This window comes from Salmo salar, chromosome 11 (assembly GCF_965601325.2).
Source record: "Salmo salar chromosome 11, fSalSal1, whole genome shotgun sequence".
Classification (NCBI taxonomy): Eukaryota; Metazoa; Chordata; class Actinopteri; order Salmoniformes; family Salmonidae; genus Salmo; species Salmo salar.
The window spans coordinates 125,178,013-125,198,012 of NC_138301.1; the positions used below are offsets into that span (position 1 = coordinate 125,178,013).

At 48.1% G+C, this 20,000-nt stretch overlaps 1 protein-coding gene across 1 annotated transcript in view; it reads right to left on the reverse strand.

The window, feature by feature from the left end:
- crfb12 (cytokine receptor family member B12) overlaps window positions 1-20,000 on the reverse strand; it is a 42,108-nt gene that overhangs the window by 21,995 nt on the left and 113 nt on the right. The window contains exons 1-2 of the mRNA XM_045690322.2: window positions 19,552-20,000; window positions 229-321 (exon numbers count right to left, since the gene is read on the reverse strand). The exon at window positions 19,552-20,000 is cut by the window's right edge and continues 113 nt beyond it. Of these exons, the coding sequence (XP_045546278.2) occupies window positions 229-286 (58 nt within the window). The 5' untranslated portion in view covers window positions 287-321; window positions 19,552-20,000. The remainder of the gene's footprint in view (window positions 1-228; window positions 322-19,551) is intronic.

The window sequence follows — 20,000 nt, forward strand, 5'->3', positions numbered from 1 at the left end:
TTAATCAGGGTTAGATCAGGGTGTTAATCAGGGTGTTAATCAGGGTTAGATCAGGGTGTTAATCAGGGTGTTAATCAGGGTGTTAATCAGGGTGTTAATCAGTGTGTTAATCAGGGTGTTAATCAGGGTGTTAATCAGGGTGTTAATCAGGGCTAGATCAGGGTGTTAATCAGGGTGTTAATCAGGGTGTTAATCAGGGTGTTAATCAGGGTGTTAATCAGGTTTTACCTGCTGAAGGCCAGAGGAAGATCCAGATACAGATGGAACACTGAAGCATCATCACCATGGAGACACTTTCCTCTCAGCATGGGATCAGCAGCCCTGTGGTGGAATAAACCCAGGGTTAGGTTAGGGTTGGCCAACAGATTAACCCAGGGTTAGGTTAGGGTTGGCCAACGGATTAACCCAGGGTTAGGTTAGGGTTGGCCAACGGATTAACCCAGGGTTAGGTTAGGGTTGGCCAACGGATTAACCCAGGGTTAGGTTAGGGTTGGCCAACGGATTAACCCAGGGTTAGGTTAGGGTTGGCCAACGGAATTAACCCAGGGTTAGGTTAGGGTTGGCCAACGGATTAACCCAGGGTTAGGTTAGGGTTGGCCAACGGATTAACCCAGGGTTAGGCTTTGCATGATCTATTGTTGTCTCTACCTTCTTGCCCTTTGTGCTGTTGTCTGTGCCCAATCATGTTTGTGCCATGTTTCTGCTGCTACCATGATGTGCTGATGCCATATTGTGTTGCTACCATTCTGTATTGTCATGTAGTTGTTGTCATGTTCTGTTGTTACCATGCTGTGTTGTCATGTTGTTGTTGTCATGTTGTGTTGCTATCATGTGTTTCTACCATGCTGTGTTGTCATGTGTTGCTACCATGCTGTGTTGTTGTGTTGCTACCATGCTGTGTTGTTATGTTGTTGCTACCATGCTGTGTTGTCATGTGTTGCTACCATGCTGTGTTGTTGTGTTGCTACCATGCTGTGTTGTCATGTTGTGTTGCTACCATGCTGTGTTGTCATGTTGTGTTGCTGCCATGCTGTGTTGTCATGTTGTGTTTCTACCATGCTGTGTTGTCATGTTGTGTTGCTACCATGCTGTGTTGTTGTGTTGTTTCTACCATGCTGTGTTACAATGTTGTTGTTGTCATGTTGTGTTGCTATCATGTTGTTGTTGTTGTGTTGTCATGTGTTTCTACCATGCTGTGTTGTCATGTTGTGTTGCTACCATGCTGTGTTGTTATGTTGTTGCTACCATGCTGTGTTGTCATGTGTTGCTACCATGCTATGTTGTCATGTTGTGTTGCTACCATGCTGTGTTACAATGTTGTTGTTGTCATGTTGTGTTGCTATCATGTTGTTGTTGTTGTGTTGTCATGTGTTGCTGCCATGCTGTGTTGTCATGTGTTGCTGCCATGCTGTGTTGTCATGTGTTGTTACCATGCTGTGTTGTTATGTTGTTGCTACCATGCTGTGTTACAATGTTGTTGTTGTCATGTTGTGTTGCTATCATGTTGTTGTTGTTGTGTTGTCATGTGTTGCTGCCATGCTGTGTTGTCATGTGTTGCTACCATGCTATGTTGTCTTGTTGTGTTGTTGTCATGTTGTGTTATAATGTGCTGCTACCATGTTGTTGTCAGATCAACCAAGTTTAGAATAAATGTTTATTTTTTGAGGGCCGTGATGCTTCATGGTTGGGTTCCGCTCTTCCCAGATACACTGTGATTTTACTGTGGTCTGAGAGAGGTGTTAGTGGGCTGACTGTGAAGGCTCAGAGACTCTGGGTTAAGGTCAGTGGGCTGACTGTGAAGGCTCAGAGAGACTCTGGGTTTAGGTCAGTGGGCTGACTGTGAAGGCTCTGAGAGACACTGGGTTTAGGTCAGTGGGCTGACTGTGAAGGCTCTGAGAGACTCTGGGTTTAGGTCAGTGGGCTGACTGTGAAGGCTCTGAGAGACTCTGGGTTTAGGTCAGTGGGCTGACCGTGAAGGCTCTGAGAGACTCTGGGTTTAGGTCAGTGGGCTGACTGTGAAGGCTCAGAGACTCTGGGTTAAGGTCAGTGGGCTGACTGTGAAGGCTCTGAGAGACTCTGGGTTTAGGTCAGTGGGCTGACTGTGAAGGCTCTGAGAGACTCTGGGTTTAGGTCAGTGGGCTGACCGTGAAGGCTCTGAGAGACTCTGGGTTTAGGTCAGTGGGCTGACTGAGGAAGTAGTCTACAGTAGAAACAGACACTACTAAAGGGGGGAGAAACAGACACTACTAAAGGGGGAGAAACAGACACTACTAAAGGGGGGAGAAACAGACACTACTAAAGGGGGGAGAAACAGACACTACTAAAGGGGAGAAACAAACACTACTAAAGGGGGGAGAAACAGACACTACTAAAGGGGAGAAACAGACACTACTAAAGGGGGGAAACAGACACTACTAAAGGGGAGAAACAGACACTACTAAAGGGGGGAGAAACAGACACTACTAAAGGGGAGAGACAGACACTACTAAAGGGGGGAGAAACAGACATTACTAAAGGGGGGAGAAACAGACACTACTAAAGGGGAGAAACAGACACTACTAAAGGGGGGAAACAGACACTACTAAAGGGGAGAGAAACAGACACTACTAAAGGGGGGAAACAGACACTACTAAAGGGGGGAGAAACAGACACTACTAAAGGGGGGAGAAACAGACACTACTAAAGGGGGGAAACAGACACTACTAAAGGGGAGAAACAGACACTACTAAAGGGGGGAGAAACAGACACTACTAAAGGGGGGAGAAACAGACACTACTAAAGGGGGGAGAAACAGACACTACTAAAGGGGGGAAACAGACACTACTAAAGGGGAGAAACAGACACTACTAAAGGGGGGAAACAGACACTACTAAAGGGGAGACACAGACACTACTAAAGGGGGGAGAAACAGACACTACTAAAGGGGGGAGAAACAGACACTACTAAAGGGGGAGAAACAGACACTACTAAAGGGGGGAGAAACAGACACTACTAAAGGGGGGAGAAACAGACACTACTAAAGGGGAGAAACAGACACTACTAAAGGGGGGAGAAACAGACACTACTAAAGGGGAGAAACAGACACTACTAAAGGGGGGAAACAGACACTACTAAAGGGGAGAGAAACAGACACTACTAAAGGGGAGAAACAGACACTACTAAAGGGGAGAGACAGACACTACTAAAGGGGAGAAACAGACACTACTAAAGGGGAGAAACAGACACTACTAAAGGGGGGAGAAACAGACACTACTAAAGGGGAGAAACAGACACTACTAAAGGAGAGAAACAGACACTACTAAAGGAGAGAAACAGACACTACTAAAGGGGGGAAACAGACACTACTAAAGGGGAGAAACAGACACTACTAAAGGGGGGAGAAACAGACACTACTAAAGGGGGGAGAAACAGACACTACTAAAGGGGAGAAACAGACACTACTAAAGGGGGGAGAAACAGACACTACTAAAGGGGAGAAACAGACACTACTAAAGGGGGGAGAAACAGACACTACTAAAGGGGAGAAACAGACACTACTAAAGGGGAGAAACAGACACTACTAAAGGGGGGAGAAACAGACACTACTAAAGGGGGGAAACAGACACTACTAAAGGGGAGAAACAGACACTACTAAAGGGGGGAGAAACAGACACTACTAAAGGGGAGAAACAGACACTACTAAAGGGGGGAGAAACAGACACTACTAAAGGGGAGAAACAGACACTACTAAAGGGGAGAAACAGACACTACTAAAGGGGAGAAACAGACACTACTAAAGGGGGAGAAACAGACACTACTAAAGGGGGGAAACAGACACTACTAAAGGGGAGAAACAGACACTACTAAAGGGGGGAGAAACAGACACTACTAAAGGGGGGAGAAACAGACACTACTAAAGGGGAGAAACAGACACTACTAAAGGGGGGAGAAACAGACACTACTAAAGGGGAGAAACAGACACTACTAAAGGGGGAGAAACAGACACTACTAAAGGGGAGAAACAGACACTACTAAAGGGGGGAGAAACAGACACTACTAAAGGGGAGAAACAGACACTACTAAAGGGGGAGAAACAGACACTACTAAAGGGGAGAAACAGACACTACTAAAGGGGAGAAACAGACACTACTAAAGGGGGGAAACAGACACTACTAAAGGGGGGAAACAGACACTACTAAAGGGGAGAAACAGACACTACTAAAGGGGAGAGAAACAGACACTACTAAAGGGGGGAGAAACAGACACTACTAAAGGGGAGAAACAGACACTACTAAAGGGGGAGAAACAGACACTACTAAAGGGGGAGAAACAGACACTACTAAAGGGGGGAGAAACAGACACTACTAAAGGGGAGAAACAGACACTACTAAAGGGGGAGAAACAGACACTACTAAAGGGGGGAGAAACAGACACTACTAAAGGGGGGAGAAACAGACACTACTAAAGGGGAGAAACAGCACTACTAAAGGGGGGAAACAGACACTACTAAAGGGGAGAAACAGACACTACTAAAGGGGGGAGAAACAGACACTACTAAAGGGGAGAAACAGACACTACTAAAGGGGAGAGAAACAGACACTACTAAAGGGGGGAAACAGACACTACTAAAGGGGGGAGAAACAGACACTACTAAAGGGGGGAAACAGACACTACTAAAGGGGAGAAACAGACACTACTAAAGGGGGGAGAAACAGACACTACTAAAGGGGGGAGAAACAGACACTACTAAAGGGGGGAAACAGACACTACTAAAGGGGGGAGAAACAGACACTACTAAAGGGGGGAAACAGACACTACTAAAGGGGGGAGAAACAGACACTACTAAAGGGGGGAAACAGACACTACTAAAGGGGGGAAACAGACACTACTAAAGGGGAGAAACAGACACTACTAAAGGGGGGAGAAACAGACACTACTAAAGGGGAGAAACAGACACTACTAAAGGGGAGAAACAGACACTACTAAAGGGGGAGAAACAGACACTACTAAAGGGGGGAGAAACAGACACTACTAAAGGGGGGAGAAACAGACACTACTAAAGGGGAGAAACAGACACTACTAAAGGGGGAGAAACAGACACTACTAAAGGGGAGAAACAGACACTACTAAAGGGGGAGAAACAGACACTACTAAAGGGGGGAAACAGACACTACTAAAGGGGGGAAACAGACACTACTAAAGGGGAGAAACAGACACTACTAAAGGGGGGAGAAACAGACACTACTAAAGGGGGGAGAAACAGACACTACTAAGGGGAGCGCCCGGGGAGAAACAGACACTACTAAAGGGGGAGAAACAGACACTACTAAAGGGGGAGAAACAGACACTACTAAAGGGGGAGAAACAGACACTACTAAAGGGGAGAAACAGACACTACTAAAGGGGGAGAAACAGACACTACTAAAGGGGAGAAACAGACACTACTAAAGGGGAGAAACAGACACTACTAAAGGGGGAGAAACAGACACTACTAAAGGGGAGAAACAGACACTACTAAAGGGGGAGAAACAGACACTACTAAAGGGGAGAAACAGACACTACTAAAGGGGGAGAAACAGACACTACTAAAGGGGGGAAACAGACACTACTAAAGGGGAGAAACAGACACTACTAAAGGGGGGAGAAACAGACACTACTAAAGGGGGAGAAACAGACACTACTAAAGGGGGGAGAAACAGACACTACTAAAGGGGGGAAACAGACACTACTAAAGGGGGGAAACAGACACTACTAAAGGGGGAGAAACAGACACTACTAAAGGGGAGAAACGGGGAGAAACAGACACTACTAAAGGGGGAGAAACAGACACTACTAAAGGGGGAGAAACAGACACTACTAAAGGGGGGAGAAACAGACACTACTAAAGGGGGGAGAAACAGACACTACTAAAGGGGGGAGAAACAGACACTACTAAAGGGGGGAGAAACAGACACTACTAAAGGGGGGAAACAGACACTACTAAAGGGGAGAAACAGACACTACTAAAGGGGGAGAAACAGACACTACTAAAGGGGGAGAAACAGACACTACTAAAGGGGAGAAACAGACACTACTAAAGGGGAGAAACAGACACTACTAAAGGGGGGAGAAACAGACACTACTAAAGGGGGGAGAAACAGACACTACTAAAGGGGGGAAACAGACACTACTAAAGGGGGGAGAAACAGACACTACTAAAGGGGGGAAACAGACACTACTAAAGGGGGAGAAACAGACACTACTAAAGGGGGGAGAAACAGACACTACTAAAGGGGGGAAACAGACACTACTAAAGGGGGAGAAACAGACACTACTAAAGGGGAGAAACAGACACTACTAAAGGGGAGAAACAGACACTACTAAAGGGGGGAAACAGACACTACTAAAGGGGAGAAACAGACACTACTAAAGGGGGGAAACAGACACTACTAAAGGGGGGAAACAGACACTACTAAAGGGGAGAAACAGACACTACTAAAGGGGGGAGAAACAGACACTACTAAAGGGGGGAAACAGACACTACTAAAGGGGAGAAACAGACACTACTAAAGGGGGGAGAAACAGACACTACTAAAGGGGGAGAAACAGACACTACTAAAGGGGAGAAACAGACACTACTAAAGGGGGAGAAACAGACACTACTAAAGGGGGGAGAAACAGACACTACTAAAGGGGAGAAACAGACACTACTAAAGGGGGGAGAAACAGACACTACTAAAGGGGGAGAAACAGACACTACTAAAGGGGGGAAACAGACACTACTAAAGGGGGAGAAACAGACACTACTAAAGGGGAGAAACAGACACTACTAAAGGGGGAGAAACAGACACTACTAAAGGGGAGAAACAGACACTACTAAAGGGGAGAAACAGACACTACTAAAGGGGAGAAACAGACACTACTAAAGGGGGGAAACAGACACTACTAAAGGGGAGAAACAGACACTACTAAAGGGGGGAGAAACAGACACTACTAAAGGGGGGAAACAGACACTACTAAAGGGGGGAGAAACAGACACTACTAAAGGGGGAGAAACAGACACTACTAAAGGGGGGAGAAACAGACACTACTAAAGGGGGGAGAAACAGACACTACTAAAGGGGGAGAAACAGACACTACTAAAGGGGAGAAACAGACACTACTAAAGGGGGGAGAAACAGACACTACTAAAGGGGGAGAAACAGACACTACTAAAGGGGAGAAACAGACACTACTAAAGGGGGAGAAACAGACACTACTAAAGGGGGGAAACAGACACTACTAAAGGGGGGAAACAGACACTACTAAAGGGGAGAAACAGACACTACTAAAGGGGAGAAACAGACACTACTAAAGGGGGGAGAAACAGACACTACTAAAGGGGGAGAAACAGACACTACTAAAGGGGGAGAAACAGACACTACTAAAGGGGAGAAACAGACACTACTAAAGGGGGAGAAACAGACACTACTAAAGGGGAGAAACAGACACTACTAAAGGGGGAGAAACAGACACTACTAAAGGGGGGAAACAGACACTACTAAAGGGGGAGAAACAGACACTACTAAAGGGGGGAGAAACAGACACTACTAAAGGGGGGAGAAACAGACACTACTAAAGGGGGAGAAACAGACACTACTAAAGGGGGGAGAAACAGACACTACTAAAGGGGGGAGAAACAGACACTACTAAAGGGGGAAACAGACACTACTAAAGGGGGGAAACAGACACTACTAAAGGGGAGAAACAGACACTACTAAAGGGGGGAAACAGACACTACTAAAGGGGGGAAACAGACACTACTAAAGGGGGGAGAAACAGACACTACTAAAGGGGGGAAACAGACACTACTAAAGGGGGGAAACAGACACTACTAAAGGGGAGAAACAGACACTACTAAAGGGGGGAGAAACAGACACTACTAAAGGGGAGAAACAGACACTACTAAAGGGGAGAAACAGACACTACTAAAGGGGGAGAAACAGACACTACTAAAGGGGGGAGAAACAGACACTACTAAAGGGGGGAGAAACAGACACTACTAAAGGGGGAGAAACAGACACTACTAAAGGGGGGAGAAACAGACACTACTAAAGGGGAGAAACAGACACTACTAAAGGGGGAGAAACAGACACTACTAAAGGGGGGAAACAGACACTACTAAAGGGGGGAAACAGACACTACTAAAGGGGAGAAACAGACACTACTAAAGGGGGAGAAACAGACACTACTAAAGGGGAGAAACAGACACTACTAAAGGGGAGAAACAGACACTACTAAAGGGGGGAGAAACAGACACTACTAAAGGGGGGAGAAACAGACACTACTAAAGGGGGGAGAAACAGACACTACTAAAGGGGAGAAACAGACACTACTAAAGGGGGGAGAAACAGACACTACTAAAGGGGAGAAACAGACACTACTAAAGGGGAGAAACAGACACTACTAAAGGGGGAGAAACAGACACTACTAAAGGGGAGAAACAGACACTACTAAAGGGGAGACACAGACACTACTAAAGGGGAGAAACAGACACTACTAAAGGGGGGAAACAGACACTACTAAAGGGGGGAAACAGACACTACTAAAGGGGGGAGAAACAGACACTACTAAAGGGGAGAAAACAGACACTACTAAAGGGGGGAAACAGACACTACTAAAGGGGGGAGAAACAGACACTACTAAAGGGGGGAGAAACAGACACTACTAAAGGGGGGAGAAACAGACACTACTAAAGGGGAGAGAAACAGACACTACTAAAGGGGAGAGAAACAGACACTACTAAAGGGGGGAGAACAGACACTACTAAAGGGGAGAAACAGACACTACTAAAGGGGGGAAACAGACACTACTAAAGGGGGGAAACAGACACTACTAAAGGGGGGAGAAACAGACACTACTAAAGGGGAGAAACAGACACTACTAAAGGGGGAGAAACAGACACTACTAAAGGGGAGAGAAACAGACACTACTAAAGGGGGGAGAAACAGACACTACTAAAGGGGGGAAACAGACACTACTAAAGGGGGGAAACAGACACTACTAAAGGGGGGAGAAACAGACACTACTAAAGGGGGGAGAAACAGACACTACTAAAGGGGGGAGAAACAGACACTACTAAAGGGGGGAGAAACAGACACTACTAAAGGGGGGAAACAGACACTACTAAAGGGGGAGAAACAGACACTACTAAAGGGGAGAAACAGACACTACTAAAGGGGGGAAACAGACACTACTAAAGGGGAGAAACAGACACTACTAAAGGGGGGAAACAGACACTACTAAAGGGGAGAAACAGACACTACTAAAGGGGGGAAACAGACACTACTAAAGGGGGAGAAACAGACACTACTAAAGGGGGGAAACAGACACTACTAAAGGGGGGAAACAGACACTACTAAAGGGGGAGAAACAGACACTACTAAAGGGGGGAAACAGACACTACTAAAGGGGAGAAACAGACACTACTAAAGGGGAGAAACAGACACTACTAAAGGGGGGAAACAGACACTACTAAAGGGGAGAAACAGACACTACTAAAGGGGGGAAACAGACACTACTAAAGGGGGGAGAAACAGACACTACTAAAGGGGGAGAAACAGACACTACTAAAGGGGGAGAAACAGACACTACTAAAGGGGGGGAAACAGACACTACTAAAGGGGGAGAAACAGACACTACTAAAGGGGAGAAACAGACACTACTAAAGGGGAGAAACAGACACTACTAAAGGGGGGAAACAGACACTACTAAAGGGGGGAGAAACAGACACTACTAAAGGGGGGAAACAGACACTACTAAAGGGGGGAGAAACAGACACTACTAAAGGGGGGAAACAGACACTACTAAAGGGGAGAAACAGACACTACTAAAGGGGGGAGAAACAGACACTACTAAAGGGGGGAGAAACAGACACTACTAAAGGGGAGAAACAGACACTACTAAAGGGGAGAAACAGACACTACTAAAGGGGGGAAACAGACACCACTAAAGGGGAGACACAGACACTACTAAAGGGGAGAAACAGACACTACTAAAGGGGGGAGAAACAGACACTACTAAAGGGGGGAGAAACAGACACTACTAAAGGGGAGAAACAGACACTACTAAAGGGGAGAAACAGACACTACTAAAGGGGGGAGAAACAGACACTACTAAAGGGGGGAGACAGACACTACTAAAGGGGAGAAACAGACACTACTAAAGGGGGGAAACAGACACTACTAAAGGGGGGAGAAACAGACACTACTAAAGGGGGGAGAAACAGACACTACTAAAGGGGAGAAACAGACACTACTAAAGGGGGGAAACAGACACCACTAAAGGGGAGACACAGACACTACTAAAGGGGAGAAACAGACACTACTAAAGGGGGAAACAGACACTACTAAAGGTGAGAAACAGACACTACTAAAGGGGGGAAACAGACACTACTAAAGGGGGGAAACAGACACCACTAAAGGGGAGGCCAGAAACCCTTTTGGCAGACCTCTACAATAATAGTGATGTCAGTTATCTCATCTTCCTCACTGACCAGCCAAATGCATGGCGCTCAGCAGTCCGCTCTCACTACCCATCCATCTCATCTTCCTCACTGACCAGCCAAATGCATGGCGCTCAGCAGTCCGCTCTCACTACCCATCCATCTCATCTTCCTCACTGACCAGCCAAATGCATGGCGCTCAGCAGTCCGCTCTCACTACCCATCCATCTCATCTTCCTCACTGACCAGCCAAATGCATGGCGCTCAGCAGTCTGCTCTCACTACCCATCCATCTCATCTTCCTCACTGACCAGCCAAATGCATGGCGCTCAGCAGCCTGCTCTCACTACCCATCCATCTCATCTTCCTCACTGACCAGCCAAATGCATGGCGCTCAGCAGTCTGCTCTCACTACCCATCCATCTCATCTTCCTCACTGACCAGCCAAATGCATGGCGCTCAGCAGTCTGCTCTCACTACCCATCCATCTCATCTTCCTCACTGACCAGCTGGGACTGTCATGGTGCCAGGTAACAGACTGGGACTGTCATGGTGCCAGGTAACAGACTGGGACTGTCATGGTGCCAGGTAACAGACTGGGACTGTCATGGTGCCAGGTAACAGACTGGGACTGTCATGGTGCCAGGTAACAGACTGGGACTGTCATGGTGCCAGGTAACAGACTGGGACTGTCATGGTGCCAGGTAACAGACTGGGACTGTCATGGTGCCAGGTAACAGACTGGGACTGTCATGGTGCCAGGTAACAGACCGGGACTGTCATGGTGCCAGGTAACAGACTGGGACTGTCATGGTGCCAGGTAACAGGCTGGGACTGTCATGGTGCCAGGTAACAGACTGGGACTGTCATGGTGCCAGGTAACAGGCTGGGACTGTCATGGTGCCAGGTAACAGACTGGGACTGTCATGGTGCCAGGTAACAGACTAGGACTGTCATGGTGCCAGGTAACAGACTGGGACTGTCATGGTGCCAGGTAACAGACTGGGACTGTCATGGTGCCAGGTAACATCAGACTGGGACTGTCATGGTGCCAGGTAACAGGCTGGGACTGTCATGGTGCCAGGTAACAGACTGGGACTGTCATGGTGCCAGGTAACAGACTGGGACTGTCATGGTGCCAGGTAACAGACTGGGACTGTCATGGTGCCAGGTAACAGGCTGGGACTGTCATGGTGCCAGGTAACAGGCTGGGACTGTCATGGTGCCAGGTAACAGACTGGGACTGTCATGGTGCCAGGTAACAGGCTGGGACTGTCATGGTGCCAGGTAACATTAGACTGAAAAGGCCCATCCAGCACCTCTCGTCCCACCATAGTGGAGGACACACCCCAGGAGGAGAGTGACCCCCTCAGTGCAGAGCAGGCTCAGGCCCTCCTCACCACCATGGATACCAACCAGCCACGACCACAGCACCACCAACCAGCCACGACCACAGCACCACCAACCAGCCACGACCACAGCACCACCAACCAGCCACGACCACAGCACCACCAACCAGCCACGACCACAGCACCACCAACCAGCCACGACCACAGCACCACCAACCAGCCACGACCACAGCACCACCAACCAGCCACGACCCCCCCACCAACCAGCCACGACCACAGCACCACCAACCAGCCACGACCACCACAGCACCACCAACCAGCCACGACCACAGCACCACCAACCAGCCACGACCCCCCCACCAACCAGCCACGACCACAGCACCACCAACCAGCCACGACCCCCCCACCAACCAGCCACGACCACAGCACCACCAACCAGCCACGACCACCACAGCACCACCAACCAGCCACGACCACAGCACCAGCAACCAGCCACGACCACAGCACCACCAACCAGCCACGACCACAGCACCACCAACCAGCCACGACCCCCCCCACCAACCAGCCACGACCACAGCACCACCAACCAGCCACGACCCCCCCACCAACCAGCCACGACCACAGCACCACCAACCAGCCACGACCACAGCACCACCAACCAGCCACGACCCCCCCACCAACCAGCCACGACCACAGCACCACCAACCAGCCACGACCCCCCCACCAACCAGCCACGACCACAGCACCACCAACCAGCCACGACCACCACAGCACCACCAACCAGCCACGACCACAGCACCAGCAACCAGCCACGACCACAGCACCACCAACCAGCCACGACCACAGCACCACCAACCAGCCACGACCACAGCACCACCAACCAGCCACGACCCCCCCACCAACCAGCCACGACCCCCCCCACCAACCAGCCACGCCCACCACAGCACCACCAACACTACATCCACCCAAGTCTATTATGGTCACATGTGATAGGTCATTAAACACATGTCTACTATGGTCACATGTGATAGGTCGAAGCTCACACTACATCCACCCAGGAGGCATGACACAAATGCTAACTTAAATGATAAACAAATGACATTTGCATAATAAGAGTTTACTTTAAAAATCCTATTTAAATAGTTCTTGTTGGATTGTGAGCGTTTATCTCATTTTGAAAGGGGAAAAAAACTGTTATGAAATCTTTTTACGTTGCATGTTGGAATTTACAAGGTTTGAAGTCCTCTGCTTTTGGGCTAAAGAGCAGAAACCCAGACTTTCTGAAAGAAATGGATGATGATGATATTGTAGTACTACAGGAAGCATGGTGCAGAGGTGATGTTTCCACTGGCTGTCTACTAGATCATCCTACCATCCACTACATTAACAGGAATCAGACAGGGCAGAGACTCAGGACAGGGCAGAGACTCAGGACAGGGCAGAGACTCAGGACAGGGCAGAGACACAGGACAGGGAAGAGACTCAGGACAGCGCAGGGACTCAGGACAGGGCAGAGACACAGGACAGGGCAGAGACTCAGGACAGGGCAGAGACTCAGGACAGGGCAGAGACTCAAGGCAGGGCAGAGACTCAGGACAGGGCAGAGACTCGGGACAGGGCAGAGACTCAGGACAGGGCAGAGACTCAGGACAGGGCAGAGACTCAGGACAGGGCAGAGACTCGGGAGAGGGCAGAGACTCAGGACAGGGTAGAGACTCAGGACAGCGCAGAGACTCAGTACAGGACAGAGACTCAGGACAGGGCAGGGACTCAGGACAGGGCAGGGACTCAGGACAGGGCAGAGACTCAGGACAGGGCAGAGACTCAGGACAGGGCAGAGACTCAGGACAGGGCAGAGACACAGGACAGGGCAGAGACTCAGGACAGGGCAGGGACTCAGGACAGGGCAGAGACACAGGACAGGGCAGAGACTCAGGACAGGGCAGAGACTCAGGACAGGGCAGAGACTCAAGGCAGGGCAGAGACTCGGGACAGGGCAGAGACTCAGGACAGGGCAGAGACTCAGGACAGGGCAGAGACTCAGGACAGGGCAGAGACTCGGGAGAGGGCAGAGACTCAGGACAGGGTAGAGACTCAGGACAGCGCAGAGACTCAGGACAGGACAGAGACTCAGGACAGGGCAGGGACTCAGGACAGGGCAGGGACTCAGGACAGGGCAGAGACTCAGGACAGGGCAGAGACTCAGGACAGGGCAGAGACTCAAGGCAGAGACTCAGGACAGGGCAGAGATTTAGGACAGGGCAGAGACTCAGGACAGGGCAGAGACTCAGGACAGGGCAGAGACTCAAGGCAGAGACTCAGGACAGGGCAGAGACTCAGGACAGGGCAGAGACTCAGGACAGGGCAGAGACTCAGGGGGAATGGTAACATGGTATAAATCTGAACTAACTCATTCAATCGAGTTGATCAAAACAGGAGAATTCTTTATCTGGTTAAAAATCAACAAGGAGGCTTTATCTTAACACATAAAAGCGTCTTCCTCTGTGACACATACATTCCCCCCTCAGAGTCACCCTGCTTCAATGAAGAGAGTTTCTCCATTCTAGAGGGGGAGATGAGTCACTTTCAGGCCCAAGGCAACATACTGGTCTGTGGAGACCTGAATGGTAGAACAGCAGAACCAGAACCAGATACTATTAACAGGCCCAAGGCAACATACTGGACTGTGGAGACCTGAATGGTAGAACAGCAGAACCAGAACCAGATACTATTAACCTGTTAGGGCTAGGGGGCAGTATTGACACTGCCGGATAAAAAACGTACCCGATTTAATCTGGTTACTACTCCTGCCCAGTAACTAGAATATGCATATAATTATTGGCTTTGGATAGAAAACACCCTAAAGTTTCTAAAACTGTTTGAATGGTGTCTGTGAGTATAACAGAACTCATATGGCAGGTCAAAACCTGAGAAGATTCCTTACAGGAAGTGGCCTGTCTGACAAATTGTGTTTTATCTTGGCTCTTTTTATTGAAGACTGAGGATCTTTGCAATAACGTGACACTTCCTACGGCTCCCATAGGCTCTCAGAGCCCGGGAAAAAGCTGAACGATATCGAGGCAGGCTCTGGCTGAAACACATTATCGCTTTTGGCAAGTGGCCGATCAGAGTACTATGGGCTTAGGCGCGTGCCCGAGTCGACCGAATGCTTTATTTTCTTTCGTCTGTTTACCTAAACGCAGATTCCCGGTCGGAAAGTTATCGCTTATATATGAGAAAAATGGCATAAAAATGGATTTTAAAGAGCGGTTGACATGCTTCGAAGTACGGTAATGGAATATTTAGAATTTTTTTGTCACGAATTGCGCCATGCTCGTCACCCTTATTTACCCTTTCGGATAGTGTCTTGAACGCACGAACAAAACGCTGCTGTTTGGATATAACTATGGATTATTTTGAACCAAACCAACATTTGTTATTGAAGTAGAAGTCCTGGGAGTGCATTCTGACGAAGACAGCAAAGGTAATAACATTTTTCTTATAGTAAATCTGACTTTGATAAGTGCTAAACTTGCTGGGTGTCTAAATAGCTAGCCCTGTGATGCCGGGCTATCTACTGAGAATATTGCAAAATGTGCTTTCACCGAAAAGCTATTTTAAAATCGGACATATCGAGTGCAGAGAGGAGTTCTGTATCTATAATTCTTAAAATAATTGTTATGCTTTTTGTGAACGTTTATCGTGAGTAATTTAGTAAATTCACCGGCAGTGTTCGGTCGGAATGCTAGTCCCATGCTAGTCACATGCTAATGTAAAAAGCTGGTTTTTGATATAAATATGAACTTGATTGAACAAAACATGCATGTATTGTATAACATAATGTCCTAGGGTTGTCATCTGATGAAGATCATCAAAGGTTAGTGCTGCATTTAGCTATGGTTTGGGTTTATGTGACATTATATGCTAGCTTGAAAAATGGGTGTCTGATTATTTCTGGCTGGGTACTCTGCTGACATAATCTAATGTTTTGCTTTCGTTGTAAAGCCTTTTTGAAATCGGACAGTGTGGTTAGATTAACGAGAGTCTTATCTTTAAAATGGTGTTAAATAGTCATATGTTTGAAAAATTGAAGTTTTTGCATTTTTGAGGAATTTGAATAACGCGCCACGGGATTACACTGGCTGTTGAGTAGGTGGGTCCCACTGGCCCAGAGAGGTTAACAGGCCCAAGGTAACATACTGGTCTGTGGAGACCTGAATGGTATTACAGCAGAACCAGAACCAGACACTATTAACAGTCATGGGGATAAACACCTACCAGGAAGCAACAACCTTTCCCTCTCCACATACCCCCCCCCCCCCCCCCCCGGAAACCACTAGGACAAAGTCAAAAACAAAAATGAGGTACAGCTCCTGCAGCTCTGTCAAACACTACATAGGCTCAGTTCACTAACCCTAACCAATCCCATACAGCCTCAGGACAGCCCTCAGCCAGCTGGTTCTGAGGCTCAGTTCACTAACCCAAACCAACCCCATAGACCCTCAGGACAGCAGTCAGCCAGCTGGTTCTGAGGCTCAGTTCACTAACCCAAACCAATCCCATACAGCCTCAGGACAGCAGTCAGCCAGCTGGTTCTGAGGCTCAGTTCACCAACCCAAAACAACCCCATAGAGACTCAGGACAGCACTCAGAAAATCTGGCCCAACCAAATCATCACAAAACAAAAATAAAATTATATTACATATTGGAAAGACACCACAAAAAATCTAAGTAAACTTCAATGCTATTTATCTCTAAACAGACAGTACATGGTGGCAGACTATCTGACCACTGTGACTGACAGTCTGGCTATAGAGACCGGTCATCACAGACAAACCTGGCTGTCCAGAGAGGACAGGCTGGCTGCCCAGAGAGGACAGGCTGGCTGCCCAGAGAGGACAGGTTGGCTGCCCAGAGAGGACAGGCTGGCTGCCCAGAGAGGACAGAGGACAGGCTGGCTGTCCAGAGAGGACAGGTTGGCTGCCCAGAGAGGACAGGTTGGCTGCCCAGAGAGGACAGAGGACAGGCTGGCTGACCAGAGAGGACAGGCTGGCTGCCCAGAGAGGACAGGCTGGCTGCCCAGAGAGGACAGGCTGGCTGCCCAGAGAGGACAGGCTGGCTGCCCAGAGAGGACAGGTTGGCTGTCCAGAGAGGACAGGTTGGCTGCCCAGAGAGGACAGGCTGGCTGCCCAGAGAGGACAGGCTGGCTGTCCAGAGAGGACAGTCTGGCTATAGAGACCGGTCATCACAGACAAACCTGGCTGCCCAGAGAGGACAGGTTGGCTGTCCAGAGAGGACAGGCTGGCTACCCAGAGAGGCCAGGCTGGCTGCCCAGAGAGGACAGGCTGGCTGCCCAGAGAGGACAGGCTGGCTGCCCAGAGAGGACAGGCTGGCTGTCCAGAGAGGACAGGCTGGCTGCCCAGAGAGGACAGGCTGGCTGCCCAGAGAGGACAGGTTGGCTGCCCAGAGAGGACAGGCTGGCTGCCCAGAGAGGACAGGCTGGCTGCCCAGAGAGGACAGGTTGGCTGCCCAGAGAGGACAGGCTGTGCTCACTCTGCTCCAGGGGAGAGGTAGAGACTGAGCTGCATTTCCTATTACACTGTGACAAAAACTCAGACCTAAGAGAATCATTCAATACAAAGAATTTGAAACTATAAAATTTATTGGGTGAAAAGCCAAATATGTGTCTTCCTGCCACAACCTGAGGGTCAGCCAGTGAAAAGTACAATGTAATGTCAATAATATTTCCCATTTAGTTTTGTTCTGTCTTTCATACCAGGTCCTGTGTCTTAACAGTCATGTTGAGGACTGGTCTACTACTATTGCTGTAATGTATTATTATTCTCATTAATATTGTTGTAGTAGTTGTTAATGGTAATTCCATCTCCACTACTACTACTAGTGTTATTGCTGTTGGTCACACCATTTTTGTTATATGTATACTTTGACAATGTAAGTCATTTAACTTTCTATGTCAATAAAGTCTATTGAATTGAATTGAGAGCGAAAGAGAGACAGAAAGAGACCGAGAGCGGAAGAGAGATGTAGAGACAGAGGATGAGAGAGAGAGTGACAGAGAGAGAGAAAGAGAAAGCGAGATAGAGAGAGAGAGAGACAGAGAGAGACAGACAGAGAGACAGAGAAAGATAGACAGGGTGTGCAGGGTGAATACATGGTCTGTTGAGAGAGAGACAGAGATGGAGAGACAGAGAGGAAGAGAGAGATAGAGACAGAGGAAGAGAGAGATAGAGACAGAGATAATTGGAAAACAAACCCAATTTTGATAAACTCCCGTATCTTTTGGGTGAAATACCACAAATCTGTAATGAATGTATTGTAATGTTTTTAAAATTGAAAAACTGACTTAATTTTGCCAGACCCCAGGAAGAGTAGCTGCTGCCTTGGCAGGAACTAATGGGGATCCATAATAAACCCCAGGAAGAGTAGCTGCTGCCTTGGCAGGAAGTAATGGGGATCCATAATAAACCCCAGGAAGAGTAGCTGCTACCTTGGCAGGAACTAATGGGGATCCATAATAAACCCCAGGAAGAGTAGCTGCTGCCTTGGCAGGAAGTAATGGGGATCCATAATAAACCCCAGGAAGAGTAGCTGCTGCCTTGACAGGAACTAATGGGGATCCATAATAAACCCCAGGAAGAGTAGCTGCTGCTTTGGCAGGAACTAATGGGGATCCATAATAAACCCCAGGAAGAGTAGCTGCTGCCTTGGCAGGAACTAATGGGGATCCATAATAAACCCCAGGAAGAGTAGCTGCTGCCTTGACAGGAACTAATGGGGATCCATAATAAACCCCAGGAAGAGTAGCTGCTGCCTTGACAGGAACTAATGGGGATCCATAATAAACCCCAGGAAGAGTAGCTGCTGCCTTGGCAGGAACTAATGGGGATCCATAATAAACCCCAGGTAGAGTAGCTGCTGCCTTGGCAGGAACTAATGGGGATCCATAATAAACCCCAGGAAGAGTAGCTGCTGCTTTGGCAGGAACTAATGGGGATCCATAATAAACCCCAGGAAGAGTAGCTGCTGCCTTGGCAGGAACTAATGGGGATCCATAATAAACCCCAGGAAGAGTAGCTGCTGCCTTGGCAGGAACTAATGGGGATCCATAATAAACCCCAGGAAGAGTAGCTGCTGCCTTGGCAGGAAGTAATGGGGATCCATAATAAACCCCGGGAAGAGTAGCTGCTGCCTTGGCAGGAACTAATGGGGATCCATAATAAAAACAAACACAGGGTGACATCACAGCAGCAAGATGTGTGACCTGTTTCCACAAGAAAAGGTCAACCAGTGAAGAACAAACACCATTGTAAATACAACCCATATTTATGCTTATTTATTTCCCCTTTTGTACTTTAACTATTTGTACATCATTATAACACTGTATATAAACATAATATGACATTTGAAAGGTCTTTATTCTTTTGGAACTTCTGTGAGTGTAATGTTTACTGTAAAACTTTTTTCTTTGTTAATTTGTTTAGTATCTATTTCACTTGCTTTAGCAACTTAAACATGTTTCCCATACCAATAAATCCCTTTGAATTGAAATTAAATTGAGAGAGGGAGGAAGAGAGAGATAAAGACAGAGACAGCGGTAGAGGGAAAGAGAGAGAGGGGATGCCCGAGGTGCGTTCTTCAAGTGAAATAGTTTGCGAACGTTAGCTAGCACAGTCCATTTGGTTTGTTACTCTGTCAAACTGAAGCTTTGTTGATCTCTTGTCAGGTGTCGTTGTACCTCACCTGTCTTGGAGCAGGGCAGCATCTCATTGGCCACTTCTGACCCTGTGACGGTCATAACAGGGTTGCCATGGTGATGTCATACAGGTCACCAGAAGTGCACAATATCAAAGAAGAATTTTCCCAGGTCCAGGTGAGTCTGTTTCTCTAGTCTAGTGTCTGGATCTCCCAGGTCCAGGTGAGTCTGTTTCTCTAGTCTAGTGTCTGGATCTCCCAGGTCCAGGTGAGTCTGTTTCTCTAGTCTAGTGTCTGGATCTCCCAGGTCCAGGTGAGTCTGTTTCTCTAGTCTAGTGTCTGGATCTCCCAGGTCCAGGTGAGTCTGTTTCTCTAGTCTAGTGTCTGGATCTCCCAGGTCCAGGTGAGTCTGTTTCTCTAGTTGCTAGTGTCTGGATCTCCCAGGTCCAGGTGAGTCTGTTTCTCTAGTCTAGTGTCTGGATCTCCCAGGTCCAGGT